The sequence below is a fragment of the Dasypus novemcinctus genome, chromosome 8, assembly GCF_030445035.2.
Source record: "Dasypus novemcinctus isolate mDasNov1 chromosome 8, mDasNov1.1.hap2, whole genome shotgun sequence".
NCBI classification, from domain to species: Eukaryota; Metazoa; Chordata; class Mammalia; order Cingulata; family Dasypodidae; genus Dasypus; species Dasypus novemcinctus.
Genome location: NC_080680.1, coordinates 103528952 through 103556013, shown reverse-complemented (window position 1 = coordinate 103556013; position 27062 = coordinate 103528952). Strand labels below are relative to the sequence as shown.

The following is a 27062-nucleotide window of genomic DNA, read 5'->3' as shown; positions in this document are numbered from 1 at the left end:
TTACAATTGTCCTGTCTGCTTTGTGCTCCCCATGCACCCAACATATCTTACTTGTAGAGACCATCAGGCTCCAAACACTTGAAGATGACCGAGTAGATACTGACTTCAGGGACCTCTCCATGGCTTCGACCAGCTGCTACACAAGATGTGCCCAGGCCAGAGAGTAAGTCATCAGCAAAACTCAGGAATTCTCCTGGAGGGAGACAAAGAAATATGAGCTCCCCAGCTGAGGTCATGATGAACAGACATGCATACTGTCATCCAAACCCATCAATTGTCTGGTTACTATTATCAGGAGGATTGGTACACAGAAAAACTGCAGGATCTAAAAATGATGCAGGTTAGCATCTAGGCTCAGATGATTCTTTGTTTAAATGAAGGTCTCAGTTTTCTCATCTACCAAGCAGGGATGCTAATACCTACCTTTATAAGGTTGCAGTGTGGCTCAACTTTGGCAAATTATTGTGTAGTAAAAATGCGTGAAAAAGCAACTGTGGTTTGCGCTTTTCTTTGGCATTGCCACCAACTTCCTCTTAAATCCCTGAGCAAGGCCCTTTCTTCTCAGAATTGCATTTTCCTTCTTTTTATAATGAAGGAAGTGTGCTAGCTAAGGATGTAAAATTGGTTTCATGTCACGTGACCACTCCTATGCACTGATAGAGGATTCATGGAGTACTAGATTGAGATAAGACACAAAGATCCTGTCCTGTTAAGGGTGAACGAGTTCCATGACTGATTAGAAATGAAAGTCATGGTTATAGAAAAGGACAGTGAAAGAACGATCCCTGAACATCATGATTTGTACAAGTCCATCCAGCCCTTTGATTTTAGGAAGCAGCTACAGTCTACTGGAAAGACTGCAAGTAAAGATGACTGGAAAACAAAGGAGCCTAGAAAGAATAACTGAACATATGGAATCTTGGGGTCTATTTGCTGTATAATTATGCACAACTAAATTGCCATCTCTGAGCCTCAATTTCCTCCTCTGCCATGTGAAGGTGTTTGAATCACAGGATTTTTTGAAACAAATAAAACATAGATATGCATAAAGATTAAGTTATGAGGATAAATATTGCAGTACTATTTATATTAGCAAGACTTTAGAGACAACTAATTATATCATGATATAGAAATGGTAATTTCAATTATAATTCAGTGATACAATGGAATATTTTATAGCCATTAAAAATCATATTGTGAAAGAATATGAAGTTATAGGAGAAGATATTAATGACATTGCTATTTTAAAAATCAGGTTGCAGTATTACAGAAGACTCCATTTTTTGGTGGAAATTTGTCTGCATATATATTTAGAAAAAGAAAGAAGAAAATATAGCAAATGCTTAATAGTGGACCAGTCTCTAAAGTGTGATAATGGATACTTCTTCTCCCCTTATTTTTGTTTATCCCTATTTTTTAAGTTATTTATGATGAGCACATATTGTATTATAACAAGGAAAAAATCAATAAAAATTACTTAAAAATAAAGTAAATGAGCCAGACTAAATGGCCTCTAACTTCCCTTCCATTTCTAAAATTGGATAATTTACGAGCAAAACTGACATGTGGGGTATTTTATACCACACAACATGAAATAATAGGAGGCTTCACAGCTGTTGCTTTCTTGTTCTGCTTCATGCTTGATGTGGAGTCTCCTCCCCTCTCTACTCACTTACATATTCAGTAATAAAGAGGAGGCTGTCAGTTCAACTATATCTGCTCTACCGGGATTTAAGGACAAGCCAACATAATGGAACCATCATGGAACAATAATATTGGCCAACAGTCTATGAAGACTGAGACCCAGAGAAGCCACTTGTTGATTCTCTAGCAGGAAACTGGGTGGGCAGAATATACAGAGCACTTCCTGTTGGTCTTTAAAAGAAAAGTTTCATTCTTCACTTCCAAGTGAATCATGTAACACTTGTCTGACTGAATTGCCTGGATGACCCTGGAATTAGGTCAAACAACAGTTATATAATGTATTTGTCCCTATAGTCCAATGCAGCGAGATTGATGAGTAGTGTTTTCTATTTTATGTTTTCTACTTTATACAAAGACAATATACAAGTCATAGACTTGATTTGTCAATGCCAGAACAAATGTCTAAATCAGACTAATGTTAGCAACTTGCAATTTCAGCTTCTACTGCCAGACAGACTTGGGACTGAATTTTATATTTCTGCCACTCGTTGAAAGTCACTTAACTTCTCAAAGTCTCAGTTTACCTTTGTAGAGGGGTTAATAACAACTATTTTATGAACTTGGAGTCTAGAAAAATATTTTTTTTTTTTAAGAACCAGAGCTTTTACTGGAAACGAAGAGGTAAACGAAACCATTTTTCATCACAAGTTGTGGCATCCCATATTTCTTCTGTAGGTCTTTTATGTCAGCTACTTTTATAGTGCAACCATAAACCAACCGTATTACCCTTCCAATAGGCACCAAAGCAGAGCAAGGTAAGGTGGGAGGAAAAGTTAAGAAAAGAGGGAAAAAGACATGGGAGTTGTTGGTGGAGTGAGGGCCTTATTTCATTTGGTATCTCAGGATTCCAAGCCTGGCTGTTTATATTTGTTTTCTTTGAGCTTGGATCCATGTTGGTCTGCTTTTCAATTTATTTCAAGATAGCCATTGAAAGAGTTGGCCCTTCATGAGGGAAGTTAGTCTACTTGTGGCCTGTATTAATTGTCTTGAAGTCAAAAGATGGCTGACATTCATTTTCAGATGGGCATAGCTTTCCAGATATTTTCATGAACTTCAAAAGATTTTGGGCCATGGATAAAAGCTCATAAGCATTTCAGGTCAGTAACATTGGCACAAATTTCTAAGGTTCATAGGTTTATTTCAAGTGAAGAATTTGGATAACGTGGAGTATATAACTAGTCATGTTAAGGGCATTTAAAGATATTTAGTGCCCACTTCTACTTGGAACTATATATATATATATATATAATGACCTTCAACTGATAAAAAGTTAAAAGGAAGAGCCCTGACTGAACATGCCTTTTTTTCCCCTTTTCCTTGGATCTTCACAGCAACCTAAGGAGTTAAATATTGTTAAGTTTATTATAGTTTTGAAGTTAAATAAAGGACAGAACTGAGATTTGAACCCATGCCCTTCTAACTCCAAAGTGATAACTTTTCTCTTACACTCTGATGCCTCCTAGAGTCCGTTTAAAAATGACAGCCTTAGAAAGGAACTTGCTCAATTTCATTCAATTTGCAATTGAATTCATGCCACTTTCTCAGTTCTAGGGGTTTGGGGAATGAGACAATAAATGAAACCGACCTTCTGCAGTTTGTAATCTGACAATACGAAGTGTTATGAAATACAAGAGCAGACCCACAAAGTAAATTGTAAGGTGGCTTTTCTTGACACTCTTTTTTACAAGGTTCAAAAGCAATTTAGATGAAGGCAGGTGAAGGAGGTGAAGGGGGACTAGGGAAGGTCTGGGGCTTCTCTTTGCACACATACAGATCAGTGCAATTCAACACATGCATTTGTGATTCCATAATATACCAGGTTTGGCATTTGGCAGCTGTACAATTTGATAAACAATAACACAGTGCAGTGGTTAAGAGTTTGAGCTCTGAAATGACACCGCCTGGATTTAAGTCCTGGTGTGCCCACACTTACAGATTGCCTTGGACAAGTCCCTTAAAAATGCTCTATGCTTCCTAAATTGTAAAATAAGGATAATAATGGTATCTAACTTACAGCATTGCTACACAAGAAATACTGTATACAGATTAATTAGCACCATGTCTGGTGTATGGTAAGAGCTCAAAAATATATTGGCTCTCATTACTGGTTTTGTTGCTCTAATTATTGGTATTAACATCAAAAAGAATTGAGAGAGAAGCACTTACTGATGATTTTTTTATTCAACTTGCTCCTTTCACAAATGACAAAACTGGAACCCAGAGAAGGAAAGCAGCACACCCATGGCCACAGAGAGTGAGAAGTACACTTGGGACAGAAACGTGGGCTCTTGACTCTTGGAACGATTGCCAGCCTATGTGATAAAAATTGCTGAGAACTGAAGAGATTTTAGAGCTGCCCCAGGAGCCCTTGCTCCATCTTATTTAACATGGTTTTGACATATGGATGCTTGTGAATGTGAGTATTTATTCTGTGCCTGGCACTGTGCCGAGCCCTTCCATTGAGAATCTCTGAAAAAGGTGAAAAGTCCAGGAGAACCGTAAGGAGCTCAGTAGGTTTCTAATATGCAATCAATTCTAACAATGGTTTGCAATTTAGAATATAAAGAATCCCAGGGGTCAGGGGGAGCACGAAGTGAGGGAGCGGGCTGGGGTCCTGTCTCCCCAACCTTCTACCAGTCCAACTCCAGTTTGATCTACTCTCTAAATTGATGGTCCAGGTTTAATTTACTTTGGGAAAAAAAAAAAAACTTGACAAAATATATGATTTAAAAATTCTATGCCTTAAAAATGTTGAATCCTAGAATCCTGCCTCATTTCCAGATGGAAGGGGAATGGTGGGTGCGCCCCCATTCAAGGTCTTGCAGCCGTGCAGGGGCAGAATTCAGAACCAAGGCAGCTGCCTAGCCTCTGAGTCCGCGGGCCTCCCTTGAGGCCGACCTGCTCTGTCCCCTCCTCCCTGGCACGCTGTCCAGCCGCAGGACAGGCCCTCCCGGGACCCAGGCCGCTGCTGCTGCCTCACCCAGGCCCGTCCAAGCCTCCAACATTCTTTTTCTGTTTTCCTTTCCTTGAAAACAGATAGGGAGCTGGGAGTCGTGTGCAGGAATGTGCCTGTTCCCCATTACAGCTCTTCTGGGGCTGTAACCCGAGTGGGCTCGGGCCAGACCCCGCCACATTTCCTCATCCACTCAGCCTCGAGCCTTTGCGCTCATTATATTCCACAGACAAGTTAACTGCGATGCTGCCGAGGCTTCAGAACCAGCCCACCGGAGCCCGGAGCCACTCGCTGAAAGCCCCCTCCCCTGCCTCGGTTCTTTCCCTCTCCCTTCATTTCTCCTTCAATCCTCTTTCTCCTTGTTTTCCCTCTCCCTCTTTCTCCCCTCACACTCTTGCTTCTGACGGAGTTGAGGTCACAGTCAGTGCCGGCCACAAGAACAAATTGAAAACAGGTTGGGAGAAAAGCAGCAAAAAATTTCCAAAATGGAAGGGGCAGGAACAGTGAATTATTTAGCCCAGGTGGACAGAAAAGTCCAGGCTCAGGACTCCACACTCTTTCAGGAAATGCCGGGGGAATTAGGGGCTGTTCTGGGCCTGGCCTCTCTCTCGTCTACCATCTACCGTGACCACAGAGAAGCAGGGGTTTGCCCCCCCCCCCTTCCTCTACTTGGGTAGACATAGAAATCACTGTCAGGGCCAAAATGCACCTTTGGGGACCTCCCATTTATCAGCGCAATTGATTCATTTCTTCCAAAAGGTGAAATGATTTTAAATGCAAAGAACCAGCACGTAATGATTGTCACCTCAGTTGTCATGGCAGGATAAGGGAATGGAGAGAGAGTGGGTTTGAGGGGCAGACAGGACTTGGTTTTGAAGCCAGGCTCCACCTTTTGTGAACCATTTTATCTAGGGTAGGATAATTAAACTCTTAGAAATCTGCTTCCGGAAAATACATGAGTATACCTATTTCAGAGAACTGGACAAGAAATGAATGAGTTAATGGGTAGTGTACTTGATGCATGTGTGATTTACAAATGTTCGTGCTTGCCCTACCCCTTCTACCTCATCTCCCATCAGACTCATCATATTTTCTGAGGGCAAAATCTTTAGTGATCAAACTCAGTTGGTTTTAGATACATTATATAGCACTTAACTCCCTAGAACCTTTCTATTTTTCTCAAAAAGAAGTAATTTTGGAAGGAAGGGATGGAGGGGGAAAAAGATAGGAGAAACGTTTATCTCATTATTTTGCAAGAGAAATATTTACCTCATTGTTTTGCCTGAACAATGCTTGATGGTGTTTACTTATAGTGTCTTGATTAATTATTCAAAATAGCCCCTGTTTTGATTAATATTCAGTATAACCCAATAAATTAGGTTAAGTGTGCTCTTACAGATGAGGAAACAGGTTCAAGAGAAACAAGTTACATAAGTTGTCTAACAACATCCACCTAGGAATGGAAAAGGCCAGAACCAGGTCATCTAGGATCCAAGGTCTGTGCTTTTCCTACACCACATTTGTCTCCAGAGAGCAAGATGCTTAAGGCAAGAAGTGTGCTTTTGGTCACCTCTGTGTCACCATAGCCAACACAGGGTTGGCCGTGAAGCTATGTACTGGATTCTGTGAACAGAACTTCAGTGGTTGAAGCCTTTATCCACCTCATCTCCCCAATGCCAGCATCTGGCATTAGAAACTCTTGTTAGAAAATCCAGGATGCCTTCTGTATGGCCTCTTTCAGGAGTGCACAAGACTCATGTGGCACAGGAGAGAAGGCATTGCCAAAAAAAGAAGTGCTCAAGGAGGCGCAGTGGGGGTCTAGCAAATATCTACTGAGAGCTACTACACGCGGGACACTGCTGAGAGAGCCAGCTTGTTCTCATGCCAGCCGTCTAGTACACATCTATTCATTTGACCTGCTCTGAACCCATTCCTCCTTCTTCCGTCAGTAGCACTGCCTTTTCCCACAGAACCAGTTCTCCTTCAGTCTCCATCCATATTATTCAGGGGTTCTCCTGAATGTGGGGGTTCTCCACACTTCAGAGATGGGTACGGTGTTCCATGGTCAGGTATTTCCAGGTCAAGGCCCAGAAGGAGATGGGCTCAGGCCTGGCCAATCAGACCAAGTCCTGATGACATCATTTGAAGACCTGGATCCAGTCGTGTTAGAAGCTAGTACTACCCTCGATTGTTGCAGATACATGAATCAGTATTTTCTATTTTCTGCCAAAGCTAGTTTCTGCTTGTTTTCTGTTACTTACAACCAGGAGTCTTACCTGATACAAATCCTATGAGGGAAGTTTTATGACTGCCATTTTATAAATGAAAAAAAAAAAAAGGTCACAGATCTTAAGCAAAGTTGCCCAAGGTCACACTTCCATCTAAATAACAAGGCTGGAATTCAAATCCAGAGCTGTCAGACTCCAAAACCTGAGCCTTTCCTGTCATAAAACACCACCTAAGGCTGGTAATACAAAGATTCTATTATTCAACAAGAATTCACGGAGAATCTCCAAGCCCTGTTTCCTCTGGCCCCATCTTCCTCTCTGACTTCACCGCCTGCCCTCCCTTCCCCCTCCCTCACTCCAGCCAGGCTGGCATTCTTCCTCCCCTGCTAACACACCAAGCATGCTCCACGCAGGGCCTTTGCAACTATAGTCGCCACGCCTGGCGAACTCTTCCCATATCTTTGTGTGGCTCGCACCCTCTCCGCTCCAGATCAGTGTTTAAATGTCACTTCCCCAGAATGGTCTTATCCAGCTGCCAATAGAAAGTGGTATCCTCAGACACCCTTTCTCCCCTCGCCCTCTACTTTCTCTTCAGAAAACATATCACTGGTTCTTACAGATTGAGGAATTACTGTGTTGTCTGTATCCCCACTCTAAGTTCCACAAAGAAAGGACTTGCTCATTTAGAACAGTGCCTGTACACAGCAGGTTCTCCATAAATATTTGTCTCATGAGCCAAAGTATCTACAGTGTACTGTAAACTGAGCTGATAGCTGGGGACACACACATAAAGACAAATGTTTTATTTGGGGTTCCCTGGAAAGCAGAGCCTAGGACAAGGACTTGAGTGTGGACACTCTATTTGGGAGGTGATTCCAGAAAGCAGGAGTGAACGAAAGGGAAGAATGGGCCTGGAAAGGGGAGAAAGTGCTCATAGGACGCATGATCAAGTTAGCTGCTGTGAGTGACAGGGGCTTGATTTTGCAGAGAAGCCCCAAGAAGCGAACAGAATGCCTTCTAGAATTGTTTGCCTGAGAGTCAGGGAGCCGGAGCGCTCCCTGTGGGTGCCTGACTGCCACACTTTTTGAGTTGTGCTTGCACTGGGTCTAGGGAGCTCCCTCAGCCTTGCAGGAGGCTGTGGGGCAGGAAGAGCAGAGGCAGATGGTATGCACTTGAGGTGGGTCACTGGCAGCATAAAGTGGGCCTGAGTGAGCACCAACTATCCATCACAGCTATGTGACACAGGCATGGACCAGCACCAGGCACATCTGCTACAAAGACCTGATATGTGCCTTCGAGGAGTTTGCAGAAAGAGTAGTTGGCACAGCTCTTCCTCACTGAGGTCTAGGATAGCCTGGTTAGCCTCACTGTTGAAATAGTCCACAAACAGTTACTGAAAACCCACTAGGTGACAGGGAAGGGGTTATGCGCTGTGACACAGCTGTGAACCACATGGGCAAAGCCCCATCCCTTAGGGTGCCCCACTTAGCAAGGGAGAATTATATTGCTTGCTTCTATGAGTGACCCACTAAGCATCCTGCAACTTATTACTAATACAGAATTTAGCAATGTTAACCTCAGCATTAACATGCACTTGGCTCATCAAGCCTGCCCTTTTCTTCAGTTGGGCTAATTAGGGTTTTAAAAGCCCACGTCATCCCCACCATCTCAAGGACCAATGATGCTGATATGTTTGCTCTAGTGGGTATTGCTGACATGTGTGAGGGTGGCTGATCTGGGGAGCAGACTGGGGGTGGGGTAGAGGGAAGGACACCCACCCATCTCCATCACCCTTCAAGGACAACAGTGTGTGTTCACCACCTTCACTGCCCTCCTTCATGGAGGGCTTCCTTTTCTTTCTTTCCTTTTAAAAATCACATTCCCAAGCATTACACTACTGTGAAGTTAAAAGGTCTCAGCGTATAAAATGTGCTTCTCATCAGATCCTCAGTTCCTCCAACACTTTCAGCTTTCTCTGGGCCAAACACTTCATCCAATGTCTCCCTCTCTGTGCAAAAAGGCAGAAGCCGTGCCTGTCGATGATGGCCCCCAGGGGCCCCTCTGTCCACAAATGTGGTGAAAGAGCATATAATCTGGCAGGGCCAGGGTTATTATGCCCATTTTGCCAAGAAAAGAGGGGTTCAAAGAATTGAGGCAAGTTGCCCAATTACACAGCTACTACATAGTAAGGCCAGGATTTGAACCCAGGTTGATCCAATTCCAAAGCCTGTGGTTTTTCCATCGCAACACCCACTGCCACCTAATTGCTTTGTCTCTATGATCCTCAGCCTCCTTACCTCTAAAACAAGAACGTCAGCATGTAGTCTGCAAGAAGTTCATGAGGATTGACTTAAGCCCATAAAAGTACTTTATAATTTGCAAATTGTGATGCATATGTAAGAGATCTTTGTTAAGGGAAATTCAAAAAGTACTGGGTAAGATACTGAAAATGTCACATGGACATTTCTGGAGATAGGAGGAGGGAGAGGAGACCACCCCTGGGAGCCACTAAGGTATGTCAGTGTCTGGTCCCAAAGACCAACCAGGGCACAAAGTGTGATGGCAAAAGATCTTTATCAGCCTGCAGATACCTCCACCAGTGACACAGATGGAGTTGCAGCACTAATGAGCTAATGTATTCCATGTACAAAGAAAGGAGTTGGGGAAATGAGGATGCTGTGAGGCAGGAAATGTAGGGCTAACTTCCTGGGAATAGGGGCTTCCAGAATTCTTTTTTCCCAGCTCTAGCAGAGCTGGCACCTCCTTCCCTTCACATCTCAACTGAAGTTCTACTTCCTCAGAGAGGTCCTCCTGCATTCCACCCCAGTCTAAAGCAGACACATACTGCCCACCCTCAATTATTCCTCATCATAGAACTCTTGATTGCTTTCCAAGCACTAGTGACATCTGCAGTTATTGGGTTTGCCAGTTTGTTTAGCATTTTGTTTTCTATTTTATTACTGGGAACTTAGATCACTGAGTTCAGAAGCCTTGTCTGCCTTGTCTGTGATCTTCCCAAGATCTAGCAGAATAGGGGGAACCTGTAGTTATTCATTAAGGAGCCACGGAATGAATTGAAGGAGGGATGATGCTGGAGAGGTCGGCAACTAATGACTCAGCCAAGGCTTTGTGAACATGTGGAAACGGCTCCTGCTCATCCTTTAAGTTCTCAGCAATTTTCAATACTTTCACAAAGTTTCTCTTGGCTACCCCTGGCTCCCATCACTCCTCCGGGTGCCCACAGTGCCCTGTGCCCTTCCCTCATTGTCTATTTCTTTGTCTTCCTCCCCCATGGCCTGGAAGCATTGTGAAAAGGGACCTGGCCCCTTCCGACCACCACCTGAGCCGCAGTACTGGGCATGGGCAGAATGACTGGGCAGATGAAGCAGCGTGGCTGCTGACCTTAGATCTAGAAGCCTTCCTTGCCGCTAGCACTCCCTGCTGTGCCCTCTGGCCTAAAGTGATCTGCTCCCTACTGGTCCTTCTTGGGACCTGCACGCCTGTCACCTGTCCTCCACTGTAGAACTGCAAGCTTCCAGAGCTCGGCAGGGGGGAGCGACGACTTCCTTGTGCATCCACCTCTGAACTGTGTTGAGAACAATTGCAAGAGACCAACAGATCTTTTTGAAAGACCACTGAATTGGGAGTCAGGGGACATGGGCCTTGCCTCTTGTCTCCCTGTGAGACTCTCTACAACACAGTCCATCTCTCTCTGACAAAGAAACTGACCATGATAGAAGAAAGTCCATTGAGCACTCTCCCAGACTTCACCTGAATAACCTCAATGTTCCGGCTCCTCTCCAATTTCCTTTATGCTCCCCTATCAATTTGTTCCCTCCATTTGGCCTTTGGTCCAACTGCCTGGTCCCCACCTCCCAGGAAATTTTAAATTTCCCTAATTAACATTATTGCTTCTTTGTGTCTGCCCAGCCCTGCCTCACCTCACCCTGCCCACCCTTCCAGGTTGGTGGTTAACACCTTGGTTCCTGTCTCCCCTTTACAACAACAGCCCTCTCCTTTTATAAAGCTCTTTACAGTTTGCAAGACATGCGAACCCCTCCTCATCATATTTAAGCCTCCCAGGTACTCAGTGAGGTAGGCAATGCGAGATGAAGTGAAAATTCCCTTTTTCCAGAAGGGGAAACTGATGCTCAGGAAAGGAATGTATCTGCCTGAAGAGGCAGGACTGGGATTAATTGGCACATCTCCTGATATGATCTAGTATTTTCATAGTGGTGCCATGGGCTGTTGTCTCCTCAACTAGACTATGAGGTGGAACAAGGCCTGATGCTGCTTTGTGGTACCCCCTGTGGTGTCCGATGAGGCACCTGCACTTACTGGGGCCTCCACACAGGTGTACTGTTTTATACCATTTAGTTTCCTAACGCACCAGGGGCAAATCCACTTTAGGGAGGATCAAGTCAGGGAAGGTAATATTGCGCTCAACCCTGGGTTTGAATCCTGACTTTGCCAAAGGACTCCAAGCAAGTTACTTAATCTCTCTTCTTTTTTTCATTTGTAAAATGGGCATAAAAATGCCTACCTCAGTGGAATCAAAAGACTCATACTGAGAATTAATTTAGGGGCATGGGTGTAGCTCAAGTGGTTGAGTGTCTGCTTCCCATGAATGAGGTCCTAGGTTCAATTCCCAGTACTTCCTAAAAAAAAAATTAAAAAAAAAATTCAGGAGGAGAATTAATTTATATAATGTACGCAAGGCATCTACCACACTGCCTGGCACATAGTAAACACTCAATACACAGCAGCTTCATTGTTGCTATTACTACTATTAAGAAAACATGAATTCAGGGAAAAATTCACATGGGGGAGGTATTGAGGAGAAATTCAACAAACCAGGGAAAATGAATTTATCTCAGAAATTTAGCACCTTTTGCTACTCCCAAACCAGAGTTGTACAAACTATATGTTGGAGATTAAAAACTGCTGGCTGCCCAAAGCTCTCCTCCCTTTTCTAAATATAAACCTCAAAGCCTGCAGTCAGAAGATAGCAGGGATAGCTGCGGTAGGTAAGGTAGCCTCTGTTTGTCTTTCCTTTTTTTCCCTAGATGGGGTCAAGCTTCAAACCCATTTCTGAACAAGACCCTTCAAGGATAGCCCCTGAGGACTCCATCAACACACCAGAGGGATCTAATGAGTTCCTGAGCTCATTCCTTCCTCCAACCCACTCCCCCACCATACTTACATATGCCTGCACACACACATACACACACATGCCATCCCAGGGCCCAGGACCTAATGCAGTGAGTCTCCAGAAGGGTGGAGAGAAGACCTGGGCAAAGATGAGTCAGGTTTTCTGGTCGTGCAAGTAACACCATTCCACCAGGCTGAGGTGAATCATTGAGAAGTAGGTGGGACCTGGGAGGTGACAGACAGAGGTAGAGTTCCAAAGAGAAGGAAACAGGAGGGTACAGGGAAAGAAGCAGAGAGAGAACCCAAGCCAGAGATACTCAGAGACAGAGTGAAGCAGAAATAGACAGCATAGACAGATGAAGCAGACCCTGGGCCCTTCCCTCTTCAGCTTCGGCTGGTTCAAAACCACATCAGCCAAAGGCACTCTTGCCCCACAGCCTGACTGGAGGAGGGCCTTGGAGTCCCACCTAAATCCCACAGGGAAAGGTGACTTTCTGAAGATGATAAGAGGCCAGAAGAGCCTCCACGGGAGATGGACACCTTTGAACATTTGACCAGCACAACTTTGGCGACCTCTGGTCTCACCTTTCTAGAGGCGAACGATCTGGGTTAAGGGGGGAGAATGAGTAGGTAGCCACCATTTTCATCCATCTCCCTTGTCTATCCCTCCCACCCACACACAGATTTTTTTTTCATGCTCTATTAAAATGACTCCCTTGCTTCCCTGTTTATATTAAAATTTTCCTTTAAATAGAGAAGGAGAAACAAGTTCTCTCTTCAATCCACAATGAAAGCTATAAAAGGGTTTTTAAACTTGGAAAATTTGGCTGGTCAATTTTTCCTACTGTTTAATACCTGCCTTGGGTTATGCTGAATGAGTAAACATGTTTTATAAGCTTCTAATTCATACCTTGTCCTGTGAGTTTACAGCTTTACATAATATATATAAAATGTTATATATACACACGTGTATTTATATACACGTGTATTACATATACACAAACATATATATACATACATCTATATATATTTACACATACATATATAGTTCACATATGCATACTCACATATATGAGTGTATTGACACACAATGATAAAATGCCTAATGTACTGGGAGGTATGGTATCTAAACTGACTACAACTCAGGACTGAGAGACAGACAAGCCAGCTTCAGTGTGTGTTTGAGTATGCTTGTGTGCATGTATGTACGTATGTAGGTAATCCCTTAAATCTGTACGGCTCATTATGGTCTACAAAGCATTCTCCTTCCCTCATTTGATCCTCACAATAACCCTTTGAGGTAGGCAGGGTAGGATTGTCACCCCCAGTTTATGGGTACCTGTGGTTAAGGTAGAGGGTCTAGGAACCACAGGTGTCTAAGGAGTCTCAGTCCATATCACAGCTCCTCCTCTCCACAGTCACCTGGACTGATTCCATGAGCACAAGCAGAGAAGTGCTCTTCTGGACCTGCAAGAAGGGGAACCCAAGGCATCATCTAGTTTTACAACTTTGTTTTACAAACCTTGTACAAAACTTTTACTAGACCAAAGCTCAGAGAGTCACAGCTAGCCCACATGATGCCACCGTGAAGATGAGGGGAAATATAAGTATTCTGTCCTTAAGACACTTTCTTTCCACATATTTGAAGATTGTCCTAATGTACTAGAACAAGGCAGTTTATCAAGGATTATAACATCTATAATGTCTAATTGGAAAGCTGAGCTTTAAGATGTGATACATCATGTGCTGCAAAACCTGTGCAATTATGCATGACATCTCTGACAAGGGGCTCAGGGAAGGTGAAGGCAGAGAGGTGGGCAAGAGAGAAGGTAGGGAAGGTCCAGTGAGAGAAGGACCGACCTGGCTTGCTAGATCTAACACAACAATTTCACCTCAGGTATGACTGATACAAGACTAACAACTGGTGTTTATTAAGCACTCAATCCTTCCTAATTCCTAAAGTAACCTTCTGAGGGTGAGACACGTCTCTACTGCTTGCACTTCTGTCTCGCCTTCTCAGCTAATAAAATATTAATAGTAAGAGCAATCATTCATATAATTTGAGCATTCACCATCTGTTAGTTACTATGTCTAGTATTCCATATACTTCATCTCATTTCAGCTTCGAACAACTCTATGAGTTAACTGCCATTATTTCTCCAAATTTACAGGTGAAAATACCAAGATTCAGAGAGAGGAAGTAACTTACCCAGTGTCACCCAAACACAAATCACAAAGCTAAAATTTGAGTTTTATGAGGAATGGATAGAGTCAGAGATGTTGTCCCATCCTCTGAACAATGACTAAAAAACTTTACCTACTCAGTAAATGTTGACTATCCTAGCACAACAGAGGTATCCTTCTGTGCATTTAGGACATCAAAATCCAGAGAGGAAAAAAAAATGGTTTGGCCAAATTCACACCATGTGAAGCACCGCTTAGACTGAAAGCAAATCTCTGACTTTGCATTCCATGTGCTTTCCAGTATCCTAGAGTCTACTCATTCCTTTAATCACATTGAGCCTGTTGATGAATGGAACCATCTTTATGATCTATCTGTGTAGTCTCTCCAAGGAGATTTAGGTGACAGGAGTGATTTCCTGATGTGTTCTCCACCCGGACATGGGCTTTGACAGGGTAATCCCATTGGCAACCAATCCTAAACCCAGGCCCACTGCTGAGAGTTGGCAGCAGAGAAACCATGTTCCAGACAAGTTACTAGCTTTCTAAAGAAGGCAAGGACAGGACTGATATCAGGTTGGGAGAATGTGGGAAAAGGGCAGAGGAGACTGCTGTAGTCATCCCCAAGGTGCCAGGCAGGAGAAGTCCAATTACCCTTTCAGAGTAATTTCCGATCTATAAAGAGGTGATGACTTACTTCATTGCCCAGAGGTTTCTATTTGCCTCCTGGGGATGGCCAAGTCCTGCAGGGGAGGGAGGAGCTCACTGGCTTGTTGGTTCCCTGGAGAGGAAAGGAAACTGGGCTTGGACTTGAGCTGCGTTTTGGCTCACTTTGTGACTAACCTGCCCTCTCTGGACCAAGTTCGCTCATCTATTAAAATAATCCTTGAGCCTAGAGAACTCTGTAGATTGGCTTGAGGAAGCTAGTTAAAGATCATGTCTAGAAAAACAAGTCATTTACTGAGTCCTTTATTATAGGCTGGGCATTAGGCTTGGTGCTTTACCCTCAGGATCTCTTGAATTTGCACAGAAATATTGTGAAGTTGTCACCATCATGCTGATTTTCAGCTGAATAAATGGAGGTCAAGTTAATGAACTTCTCCAAACTCACATACAGAGTGAGCAACAGCCTTGAAATTAGAACCAAGGGCTATCCAAGCTCTTAATAATTTTCCTCGTTCAAATGCAGATTTGGGGATATGATGACCTAACATGCTCAGAGTCAAAAGGGGGCCCTTAGAGACCCCTGAAGTCCATCTTCTATTTCCCAGACATAGAAACAGGCACAAAGAGAAATGTGATTTGCCAGAAGCTGCCCAGCATGATAAAAATGGGGTCAGTTAGAACCAAGTCAGACTTTGCTACTCAAGTGAAGGAATGTGTCAATGGTTGCTCACATTCCAAGACATCACCCCATTTGAGAAGAAGGTAGCCTGTTGGTCTGAAGGGAGGGAGTTCTTAGGAAAAGCATACCTCCAGTTGCTCTCTGGACCACCATATTCCCCAGGCCTAGAACAGTGCTGGCCTCCAGGGATAGTCAAGATATCTTTGAATGAATGAGCGAGAAAATGAATGAATGCACTCTCAGGACAGAATCTCTCCTCTCTTCTTACTATGCTTGGTACTTTTCCACAAAGGCATTTTTTAAAAAATTAAAGTTAATAGATCACAAAGACCATTACATTAAAAAACATTAAGAGGTTCCCATATAACCCACTCCCCACCCCCACCCCCATAATTTTTGTAAATTGTATTTTTTTTAAGATATATACATCTCAAAAAATGTTACATTAAAAAGCAAAAGTGCCTACAGCTGCAAGCAGGAGAATTGCATCCCATCATCCTTGTGGAATCTAAGCCCCCTCTTGATGTAGAGGGGGACTGGATATAACCATCCCAGGGTCCACAAGATGGAGGAATAGAGTATGGGTTAGAGTGGACTTACTGGTGTTCTGCTGGGGAACTACTGTGATTAGTAAGGGAAGAAATGGTAGTAATGATGTGGAGAGGGTTGCCACGGTGGCTGCTGATGGTTGGGAGACAGAAGAAGAGATATGGTGTGGGGCATTTTCAGGATTTGGAGTTGTCCTGGGTGGTGTTGCAGGAATGGATGCTGGACGTTGTGTGTCCTGCTGTGGCCCACTGGGTGGACTGTGGGAGAGTGTGGACTACAATGTGGACCACTGTCCATGTGGTTCAGCAGTGCTCTAGAATGTATTTGCCAGGGGCAGTGGATGTGCCACAATGGTAGAAAAGGTTGTTGATGTGGGAGGGGTGCGGTGGGTGGGGTGGGGGGTATATGGGGACCTCATATTTTTTTAATGTAACATTTAAAAGAAAATAAAGAAGAAGAAAAAAGCATAAGAGGTTTCCCTATACTCCCTACCTCTCCACCCCACTCCTCCCATACCAACAACCTCCCCCATCATTGTGGCACACTCACTGCACTCGGTAAACACATTTTGGAGCACTGCTGCACAATATGGATAATGTGTTTACCCAGTAATTCACACTCTCCCCCAATACATTCGGTGGGTTATGGCAGGATATATAAACTCCAGCATCTGACCCTGCAATATCATTTAGGACAACTCAAAGTCCCCAAAATGCCCCCATATCACATCTCTTCTTCCCTCTCCTGGCCCTACTACAGAGGCAATTTCTCCACACTTGTATCCTTGTCTCCATGTCTGATGTGTCCTTTCTGTCCTTCTACAAACAGTCTCAATCTTCAGGTCCCAGTTTAAGACTCACCTCCTTTACCTTCCCCACAGCCTTCCCTTCTACTTCAGTTCACAATTCCCTACTGGGCAAATCTTATAACTTTTCTGAGCCTCAGTTTTCTCATCTATATAGTAGAGATAATAATAGCATCTCCAAAGAGCTGTCCTGAGGATTCAAAATTTCAGGTGAGTTCAGTTCAGGCATTTATTAGACACTCGCTATGTGGTAGCAGAGCTGTCATCATTATCTTCATCATATCATCATCATCATCATCTCGGCCAGTACTATAGGTGGTAGGAGTTACAGTATGCTTCACTTGCTCTTCTAGAACTTCCATTCTTTTTGAATGCCTTCTTAACTGGATCAGCAGATACATTCAGTCAACAGTCAGTGGTGGTGTGTGTGTGTGTGTGTGTATGATACTAAAACCCTACCATTTCAGAAGTCCTGATTTACGAAGGCATCATCAGTGCTCTTGTCCACAAAAAAGCATGTGTTCTTGGTAAGTGATTAAACCTCTCTGAGCTTCTAGATCAGCTTTATAATTGAAGGTCATATAGCTTTCCTTGCAGAATTGTGAGGATGGGAGATAATACATAGGAAGAGTCTAACATTGCCTGTTCCAAAGTAGGCCCTAAATAATAGGCTGCTTTTGTGATATTGATAATGATGACTTTTCCAGGCATGTTCTAGTAATGAACACACATGAGGCAGGGGGCAAAGAAGAGGCTTGGATGGGAGGGTTACCAGGAGTGCCTGAGTAGACACAGTCACTTCCTATCTAACCAGGTTTTTGATGCCAACTTTGAATATTAGTTCTAAAATCATAGTTTGCTACACCAAGCAGTTCATGAGCTTTACTTCACAAATTATTACTTTGCTGGTTCAGAAGCCTCCTATAACGAGAACCAGCCCTCTACGAGGCAGGCAGAGAGTCATAGCTGAGTCCCATGAGGATGCACTCTCCCAAGGGCTGCTGATGCATGGAATATATTTTATGGCTGGTGTTGCCTGGATTTTTTTTTTAGGAAGGACAAAACATTTTTAAAACATCAAACAATGGCATAGCTTAGTCTCAGACTGTGATCTGTTTTACTCTAAAACTCTAGCCATTATGGATGCTGCCCCTATGCTAGAATATTCCTAACATAAGGTTGGATTGCCTGGTGAAAGGAAAAGAAAAGCAATTCTTGATGGGGGAAAGTTGGAGGCGCCTATTTTTGAGTGGCTTCTGTATATGTTTTCATCCCTCACCTGAATAGGAAAAATTCCTTTTTCATTTTGTTATAATCTTACCCAGTAGGTTCTATGTGAAATGTTGCTAGATTGACTTGAGGGCAAGTGACTTGCTGTAACACAGTACTTTACTATTTGAGTCACAGATCTGAACCACCATGGGTAAAAATGTTTCCATGGGAAAATGTGGTCAGAGTTCCCTTCCGTGCTGAGGAGCCAAAAACACCTTTCCGTAGCAGCCTTTCACTGATTCCTGTGAGGCAGCAGAGTGTAATGGAAAGAGTCCTATATTTAGAGCAAGAGGACATGAGTTCCAGTTCCAGTTTATTGCTCTTAGTTGAATGACCCTTAAAAATCAATGAGTCTCGGCTTCCTTATCCATCAAACAGGCATGAAAATGCCTACTTCCTTGAATCATTGTAAACTTAAAAGAAAATAACATTTTCAGAATCACTTTGAAAACTGTAAAGCCCCTTGCATAATTTAAAGACTTGTTAGTAATTCTCTAATCTGTTGGGATGTGAGCTTTCCAACAAAAAGTCTACATGCAGGCTCCTTCATGGTTACATGTCCAAGGTCCCCAGACCTCTCTGGAGATGTGCCTGTTTCTGTCTCTAAGCTGCTGGGTGTCTCTGCTCTGGAAGCTTCAGTCTTCAAAATCCATAAGCTCCAAGGAACAGAGAACTAGAAGGGAGAGATGACTGCCACACATGTGGACAATATGTGGTATTACAGCATGCTCCCCCTGCAGGGCCTCCTGACAGCCTAAGTTGGGAAGTGGAAGGTATGGCATGAGAGCAAGCACCAGGGTACAGGGGAGGTGACTTCTGAGGTCAGAAGGTGGACTTCCCTCCTCTCTTTTCTTCATATCCAGGCTGAGCATCTAAGCACCACTGGGGGCTTCTGCCCTGGATGGCCACTATAGCACAGTCATAATCAAGCTTTGGATTAAAACCAGCATCCAAAAGCCATTCATCTAGTTTCTACCCTGGTCCTTGGATATGAGTGATAATGGTGGCCCTGGGCAGTAGGCATGGGAGAATTATTAAGGCATGGCACCTGCATTCAAGAGCAAGATCAGTGGCAGAAGGAAATGCTGAGAATCCTCCATGTGCCAAGGAGCCTTCTCACTCCTTTATCCTGCAGGTGCCAGCCCTAAAGCAAAGCACTGGTCATACAGTTCCTCTGTTGAAGGGTCTCTGATGATTCTCTGGGTCTGTGAAAAAGGTCAGTGCTCTTTGGAGTGGCCCTAAGCAAGGCAGTCCCAACCAGCTTTCTAGACTTTCCTCACAGACTTCACAAGTTCATACCCCTGTGCTTTAGCCTGGGCTGTTCCTCAGCTCAGTAGGCCACTTTGCCCCATCCTCTTACACGCTCCCAGCATATTCCCTCTTGTTGAAATCCTACTCCCTTCAAGGCCCAAGCTCCAATGGCACTTTCTCTAAGAAGCCTCTCCTGATCCAACATGCCCTCCACCTCCCTCTCCATTACTTCTTCTCTAATCTGCATTGGCACCTCTGTTATCTGGTGCTAAGTTTATCCTGGTGAAGGAGGCAAGCACAAGATAAGGCATCAGAGGGCTCAGGTGGGTGTACCCACCCTAGCACCTCCCCCAGGTATGCATACCACATCACTGAAACCCTAAGAGCCTCTCTTTCCTTCCCTGTAATATGGCAATAATCATAATCCCTAACACACAGGACCCATATGAGTGGCAAACAGGACAAGAGCTATAACAGTAAATTGTAAATGTGGAATTATGAGCAATTTGTAATTGCAACCTTTAATATGGTTCCCTACCTGGGCTGAGCCCACTCTGATTCAGGTCTGTATCTCAAGCGCTCAGGCCCCAGAGCAAGTACTTAGAAAACGTCTGATGAATGAAGAAATGAACAAATAAATGGGTCAAACCAGAGTCAGGAAATAGAATAGATGTCTACCTTCAGTATGAAAATGACTCTTCCATATTAACTACATTAGGGCTCCCTTGATATTACTTCTCATAACGCCCAGTTCTTCCCTTCACATCAACTACCACAATGTGAATTGCCTATTTATACATTTACTGGTTTAATAGCTATCAGCTCCATTTGACAAGCCACAAGAGCGTACATCATTTCTCTTTTATTCACTGATACCCGCCTAGCACCTCGGACAGTGCATGACACACAGCAGGCCCTAAATGGGTACCTGTTAAATGAATAAATACACAGATATTTTCTTTTATTTAAATCATGTCCAGATGAAGGGTGAAGTCAAGGTGTAGCCTTGCATCCAGCAAGTATACGTTAGCATAAGCAGAGAAACTGTCTTTTACCTTCCTCATTCCTAATCTGGTTTAGGTGCCCCGGTCTATGTTCCCATTGCCTCATCCATTTTCCTCCAGTGGAAACAGATATACTGCCCTCTCTTTGCCTGTGTCCTTGTCTGCTTTCTTGCTGGGCTAGGATCTCCAAAATGAAACCAAAATGAAACCAGCTTTCACTTGTCTTTATGTCCTAAATGCACAGCCATGGCTGCTAAGCCATAGCTGACAGAGAATAATTGTGATTGATCTGTCTGATGTGGTCCTATGCCTCTTCACTTTGCCAGTGCCTATAGATTTTTTTTCTTTTATTTAGCCTCTTTGTTTATCAAAACTTCCCCATGTTTACACAATGGTGGAACAAACAGAGCTGCAATTTTGGTTTCATAATTTACAGTGGTGACTTCATACATGTTTGACAGCTTGATCATATTTCTGATAATTGCAGATTCCTCCCCGCCCCCTGCCCCAATCTGGGTATATGGACATTATATGGGACAGAGTGGCATGTGTAAAGTGTATGTGTGGTGGGGACATTGGATGAAATGGAAAACTGCAAACATATAGGAAACTCTGGGAGGTGAATAATTGAGCTTGGTGGAAGCTGGCAGCCCTTGATTTTCCAAAGCTAGAAAACCCAGCAGAGTCTCTGGGAGAAAAGTTTTTAAAAAGACCTGGGCTTAGGAAAGAGCATCACTGCAAACTGGTGAAACCAGAGAACTCCATTACCTATCACAAAATCAGAAAAGTTGGGGCAGATACCAGAAGGTAAACAGGATAATTGTGTAGAATAAATTAATCAGGTTTCAAGAGGTAGGTATTGAAGAGGTAGTGGCAATGATTCAAGCCAGAGAAGACCTGTGCAGGTTAGCTGGGATTGGGAGAAATATCATTTGCATACACCAGACACTTTGTGTACCTTTCACACCACTATCACAACATCCATTTCAGGCTGCTGTCATTTTACAGATGATAAAACTGAGGCTCAGAGAAGCTTAGTGATCTGCCCAGTGAAACACTGCTCATAACTGGCCATGTCAGGCCTGGAAATCAGATTTGCATGACTCCAAATTTACTGTTGATCTCACTATCCCGCAGTGCTTCCTGGCAGACACCTGGCATGCCTCTGCTGATCTGTCAGGAATAAGCTGGAGCTATGGCTCTTATTCTGGGTATTAGATGAGCTACTTTGAAAAGACAAAAACCAATAAACAAGGCACACACACATAAAAGAACAAGATGTGGAATTCTACCCCAGACCTACTGAAAATAATATCTTCAGGGTTGTGACCAGGGACTATATTATAGAAGCTTCTCCAGGTGACTCTAGTGTTCAAGGGCAGAGAACCACATAGACATAGAGGAGATTCCAGCTCTCACTGTGGTGTTTGACTTGTGACCTCTAGTATTCCTTCAGATTTCTGGGCTGTGTCCCAAGTCTCTCTGTTTGGTGGTGCTCAGGGCAAAAATCTCTTCATTTGGTCTTAGGAAAAGTCCTTACAACCATATTCCATGATTAATTGATTCTAAAGTGCACGCTTTTCACCTTCATTCCAATATCTTCAAAACTGAGCTATGTGTTATAATAGATGCTGCCCTACAATTTCTGTCAGCCAGGGAGCAGTTGGCAATGTTGGTGCCTGTGCGGACTTAGCTGTCATCCGTGGGGATACTACTGGATAAGAACAACACTCAGCATTTCAGGACATGGACTACTTAAGAACTATTTGGATCATTACAGCATATCAATAATATTAAATACTATGCTGTCTCTAAGACATGTATCACTGAAAGAAATAGTGCTGGTAGAAATATTCTGTAATGTGAAAATTATTTTTATTTACTTGATATTTTTGTATACAGGATATTACATTTAAGATTGTTAATATAATTTTATTTTCCATCATCTTATTTTATTGCTTATAGGTTTTGCCTTATATAGTTTGATATTATATTATTTGGCACATAAAATTTCATAACAGTTATATCAGCACTGTGAATTATATATTTTTTTGTATAAAATAGCCAACATTTTCTCACTGTAATGCTTTAATTACCCTTCAATTGTACCTGATTTAAGTATAATCACTGCCACTTTCTTTTTGCTTGCAAATAATTTTAAACTTTCAGGGAACAGATAATTTCTAAATTATTTAAATTATTTCTACCCATACGAAATGGACTTTCCAATTAATTTAATGAAACTGGTATACTTCTGATTTAAACAACTGACAGAATAGGAAAACAATGGTACTTTGGTTTCTGAAACTACAAGAAAAAAATATCCTATTTGAGGTTGTGAAAAGGCATATGATAGAAAGAGGAAACACAGTATTTAATAACAAAAAATTAAAAAGGTAAAACTAGTAAATAGAAAAAAAGAACTAATTGAAGAAGGAATACAAGCACTGCTTGTTGTCTGACAAACTTCACTGACAAGTTCTGAGGAGATTAAGAATGGGACCTCACATATATATTTTTAATGTAATATTATTACAAAGTCAATAAAAAATAAAAAAAATTAAAAAAAAAAAAAAAAAAAAAAAAAGAAAGCATTGGCATTAAAACTGGAAGGAAAAATCCCAGATTTGGTGATGGAATCCTTGGTAACGAAATGCAGCAATAAAAAGGAGTGAAGTATCGATGCATGCTACAACATGGCTGCACACTGGAAATAGTATCCTAAGTTAAAGAAGTCGGTCACAAAAGACCAAATATTGTATGGCTCCATTTATATGAAATGACCACAATAGGCAAGTCTATAGAGATAGAAAGTAAATTAGTGGTTTGCCTAAGGCGGCAAGGTTGAGGGGAAATGGGAGGAATTGCTACTGGTTGGGGTCTCTTTTTGGGGTGTTAAAACTATTCTAATATTGATTGTGGTGATAGTTGCACAACACTATGCATATACTAAAACCTATTAAATTGTACTCTTTAAGAGGATGTCTGATTGGTAGGTACATTATATTTCGATAAAACTGTTAGAATTAAAAATAAAAAATAAAAACTATGAAGGGGGAATAAAGAAATGCAGCATCACCAATCCCCTATATGGCAGGGAGGAAAATGATATATGGGAAAACATAGAATTCTTAATGGCCCTGAGTCAAAAGTAATTCCGGAAGGCAGACTGTGAATGTAAAGAAGTTTTATAAATATTTGAACATTTATTTGGCTTTATATCACAAGAGGGATATAAAAATCTATGCCAGGTAAAAATAAAAGAATCTTTTCGGTAAGTATAAAATCTAAAAATTTAATTGATAGAAAGCAGTGGATTATAGTTTAGTTGGCAGCACTTTCTTTTCTTTCTTATAGGCAAAATAAGATCTATCTTCTAATCAAAGGCTTCTTGATGTAATAAAATACAGCACATAAGTCTTGGTTACTTGAGGCTGATTTGTCTACTTAATGACTACCTATGACATGCTGGATGTATCATTTCCTTTCTCATTCCTAAGCTTTCTACTCTTTATAGAGGATTTATTTCTAAATGTCTTCTTGGTTCTGAGTTGTTCTAGTTCTAATTTAAATTTTTGTTAATGCTTGACGGGAAATTCACCATTTATTAGATCCTGTACCAGACCATACCTTGAAAAATAAAGAGGAAAATATCATATCCATCTAAATTTATCTTCTTTTGAAGGGAAAATGCTGAAAAAGAAAGGTAAAATGATTTCTTATATTTCTTCCCCTGATTATCTGTAGTGGTTCATCTCTTAATCCTCTCTGAATCCCCAGATTCAGAGACCCGAGGATGACTGAAATAACATAAGAGAAAAGGGAAAAACTCTGGGCATCTAGTCAAAATGTGTTCACCATGCAACCAACTGCTTGGGCTGCGGCTTGGGCCCCTGGATGAGTTCTCCTTAACATGTGAGCATCCAGTCTGGAGATGCTTTCCTGAGGGTCTGTGTGCAAGACACCAACTGGCCATCTAACACCACTAGCTCAGGAGACAGTTCATGCAGTTACGGGACTTTTAAAAAGAAAGGAAGCAGGATGGAAGAAGAGACTGACTTTGTAAGGTCCATTGGAAAAGCGAAATTTTTTAGTACATCCAAGAATTCCTTTTAGATGCCAGTCTTCATAGAAGATGATATTTGTCTAAAATGCAAGGACCCAAGTTTATTTTAGCAATTTTTAAAACAGGTGAGATCCTGGAAAGACCTAAATGTCTAACACTGGAAAAAATGTTAAGCAAAACATGAAATATCTACATTATGAAACAGTGTAGACTCTAAAATGTTTACAAGAGGGGTGTGATATTTATGAGGAAATTTTTGAATGCTGTATCTAATGAAAAAAGCAGAAAAATAAACATTAGCAGAAAAATTACATTACATTTCCCTCCATATGAGGAATATGCACTGACTGGGAAGGAGGTACACCAACACTATGACCACTGAGACAGGTAGAGTTCTGAATGATTTGTCCATGTTCCTGCAGTTACATTTTATAATGAATGGGCAAAATATTTTTCCATCATGAAAATTAATTTTATGCAATTTTAAGCATTTTCCTTATTGCAAAAAGTAATGCATGCAATCTTATAGAAAATGTAGGGAAAAGGAAAACACAAATCTGCCAGACTTAACTCAAAGAAAACAAGTGATAACTTGAAAACATTTTGGTATATAGTCTCTCAGTCATTTCTGCATTGATAAGTAGACTACACACACACACACAGAGAAGAACCATAACAGTATGAGTTACTATGAGATCTACCATAGCTATTGAACCAATGTTTCCCTCCCAGGAATTACAGCTGGCAATACAAAAGTTCTAGGAAGACACTGGCTGGCCGAAATCACTGGAGCTCAGGCAGCAACCTGCTATCCTGAACAGGTGGAAAGAGAGGGAGATGTAGAGGTAAGAGGTGATGGATGGCCAGAAGATCAAGAGGCTAGCTCCTGTGGTTCATAATACCTCCCCAGTTCCAGGGTCTTCTTGCTCTGAGAGTTTCCCTTCAGCTCTCAATAAACTCACTCATAGCCCTGTAACTAGACAGGCTTTGAGTAAGGCACCCCTTTATTAAGTCATTTTGTAAACTACCTTCTATAATAGTATTTAGGTGATTTAAAATTTTTTTTCTTCCTGTTAAACACTGCCACAAACATCCTTACATGTAAATCTCAAATAGATAATTTTTCTGAAATAAGTCCTTAAATACACATTGGTAATTTGTCATTAAGAATGGTTTATTAATTTATATTATCATCAGCAATGTATAATAGTGTCTAGTAAATATTACTATGTGATCTTTAATGAAAAAAGAGGACTTCAACTTTTAAGTGGTCTATATGGGGCCTAATAAATCCTGTCACTTCAATTGAATATGCAGTTTGAATATCAGATCAGACCAAGATAATATGTATATTGTTTTTGGTCAAAGATCATTGTAAGGATGTCAGGAAAAAAAGTAGGTTCAGTGTGAACTTTAAAGTAACTTAGAAGAATCTGAACAAAGCCAAGGTATGGATTCTGGAAAAAATAAATGACATACAGGAGTTACAAAAGACCATCATCAGTCCTATTCATCAAAGTGTTTTTGTAAGAGTATCAGTTTTGGAATAACCTTGATGTTCATCTTTTGAATCATCCAGTCAAAAAATGTTATATAGTGTCTGTGTTAGACAGCAATATTTCATTTTTGGAACTCTTTTAAATGGAATATTAGCTCTGTTAGATATGTACCCTAAGGACCATCCTGCAAGACTTTTGATGAATAAAAACAATTTAAAGGAGAAGAGGGGAGTTCTTCATATTCACGAGTTTCAGAATCATAGCATAAAAGGAGCCTGATACTCTGTATTGTCAATCATGAAATAGTTTTGAAACAGATTGCCATAAAATAGAAGTTCAGCAGGTAGAATATCTTACCACCATGCATATCCTATGTTGCTGAGCTGAATCAGCAATCCTGTCTAAATCATGCTCCCTTAAGAAAATGGTCTTTAACCAAAGGGGGGAAATATTAAATACAAAATTTCTATGGCTAAGAGATTTCAAAGTGAGTTGGGAGGTCATTCCAGAGGTTATACACATCTCAGGAGGATCTCACTGACTACCACAGTAAACAATGCCTTAAGTAGGGGGCTCCTGAGGACTCTAGAGACATCTAGACACTATAGGCAGGGCAGACAACCCCAGGAATTCAGCACCCTGTCAGCGCCTTACCTTGGAATAAATAAGAACATATCACCCCAGTGTATCAATATTATACTCATTTATAATTTTCCTACACATGGTTTCTCAATACCCCTTTTATTTGAACCTATAATTTGTACTAGATGTACAAATAAAATATGTGTCCCAGAGACTTAAATCTTCCAACTGTTCATAAGCCGATTCAGTCCTGGATCTCAGCAGAGTTGAAGCCAACACCTACTCTCCAGTTTATCGGACTCATCCAGGTCAACTAACAAAAGGATGATGATGGACAATGCCCATCCCGACAAACAGAGAGTATCTACACTGAAAACAAGACAGTTCCATCCATCTGCCCCATGGGATCTAGGTCCCCTCTCAATCGGAAGCAGAGTGGGCATCACCATCCCCAAATCCTCAAGACTGTGGA

The 27062-nt window shown here is 41.9% G+C and overlaps 1 protein-coding gene across 3 annotated transcripts in view; it reads right to left on the bottom strand.

Moving 5' to 3' along the window:
• ASTN2 (astrotactin 2) overlaps nucleotides 1-27062 on the bottom strand; it is a 950369-nt gene that overhangs the window by 52489 nt on the left and 870818 nt on the right. For all 3 annotated transcript variants that reach the window (XM_058302487.1, XM_058302488.1, XM_058302489.1), the window contains one exon: nucleotides 52-193. In XM_058302487.1, coding sequence (XP_058158470.1) covers nucleotides 52-193 — 142 coding nt within the window. The remainder of the gene's footprint in view (nucleotides 1-51; nucleotides 194-27062) is intronic.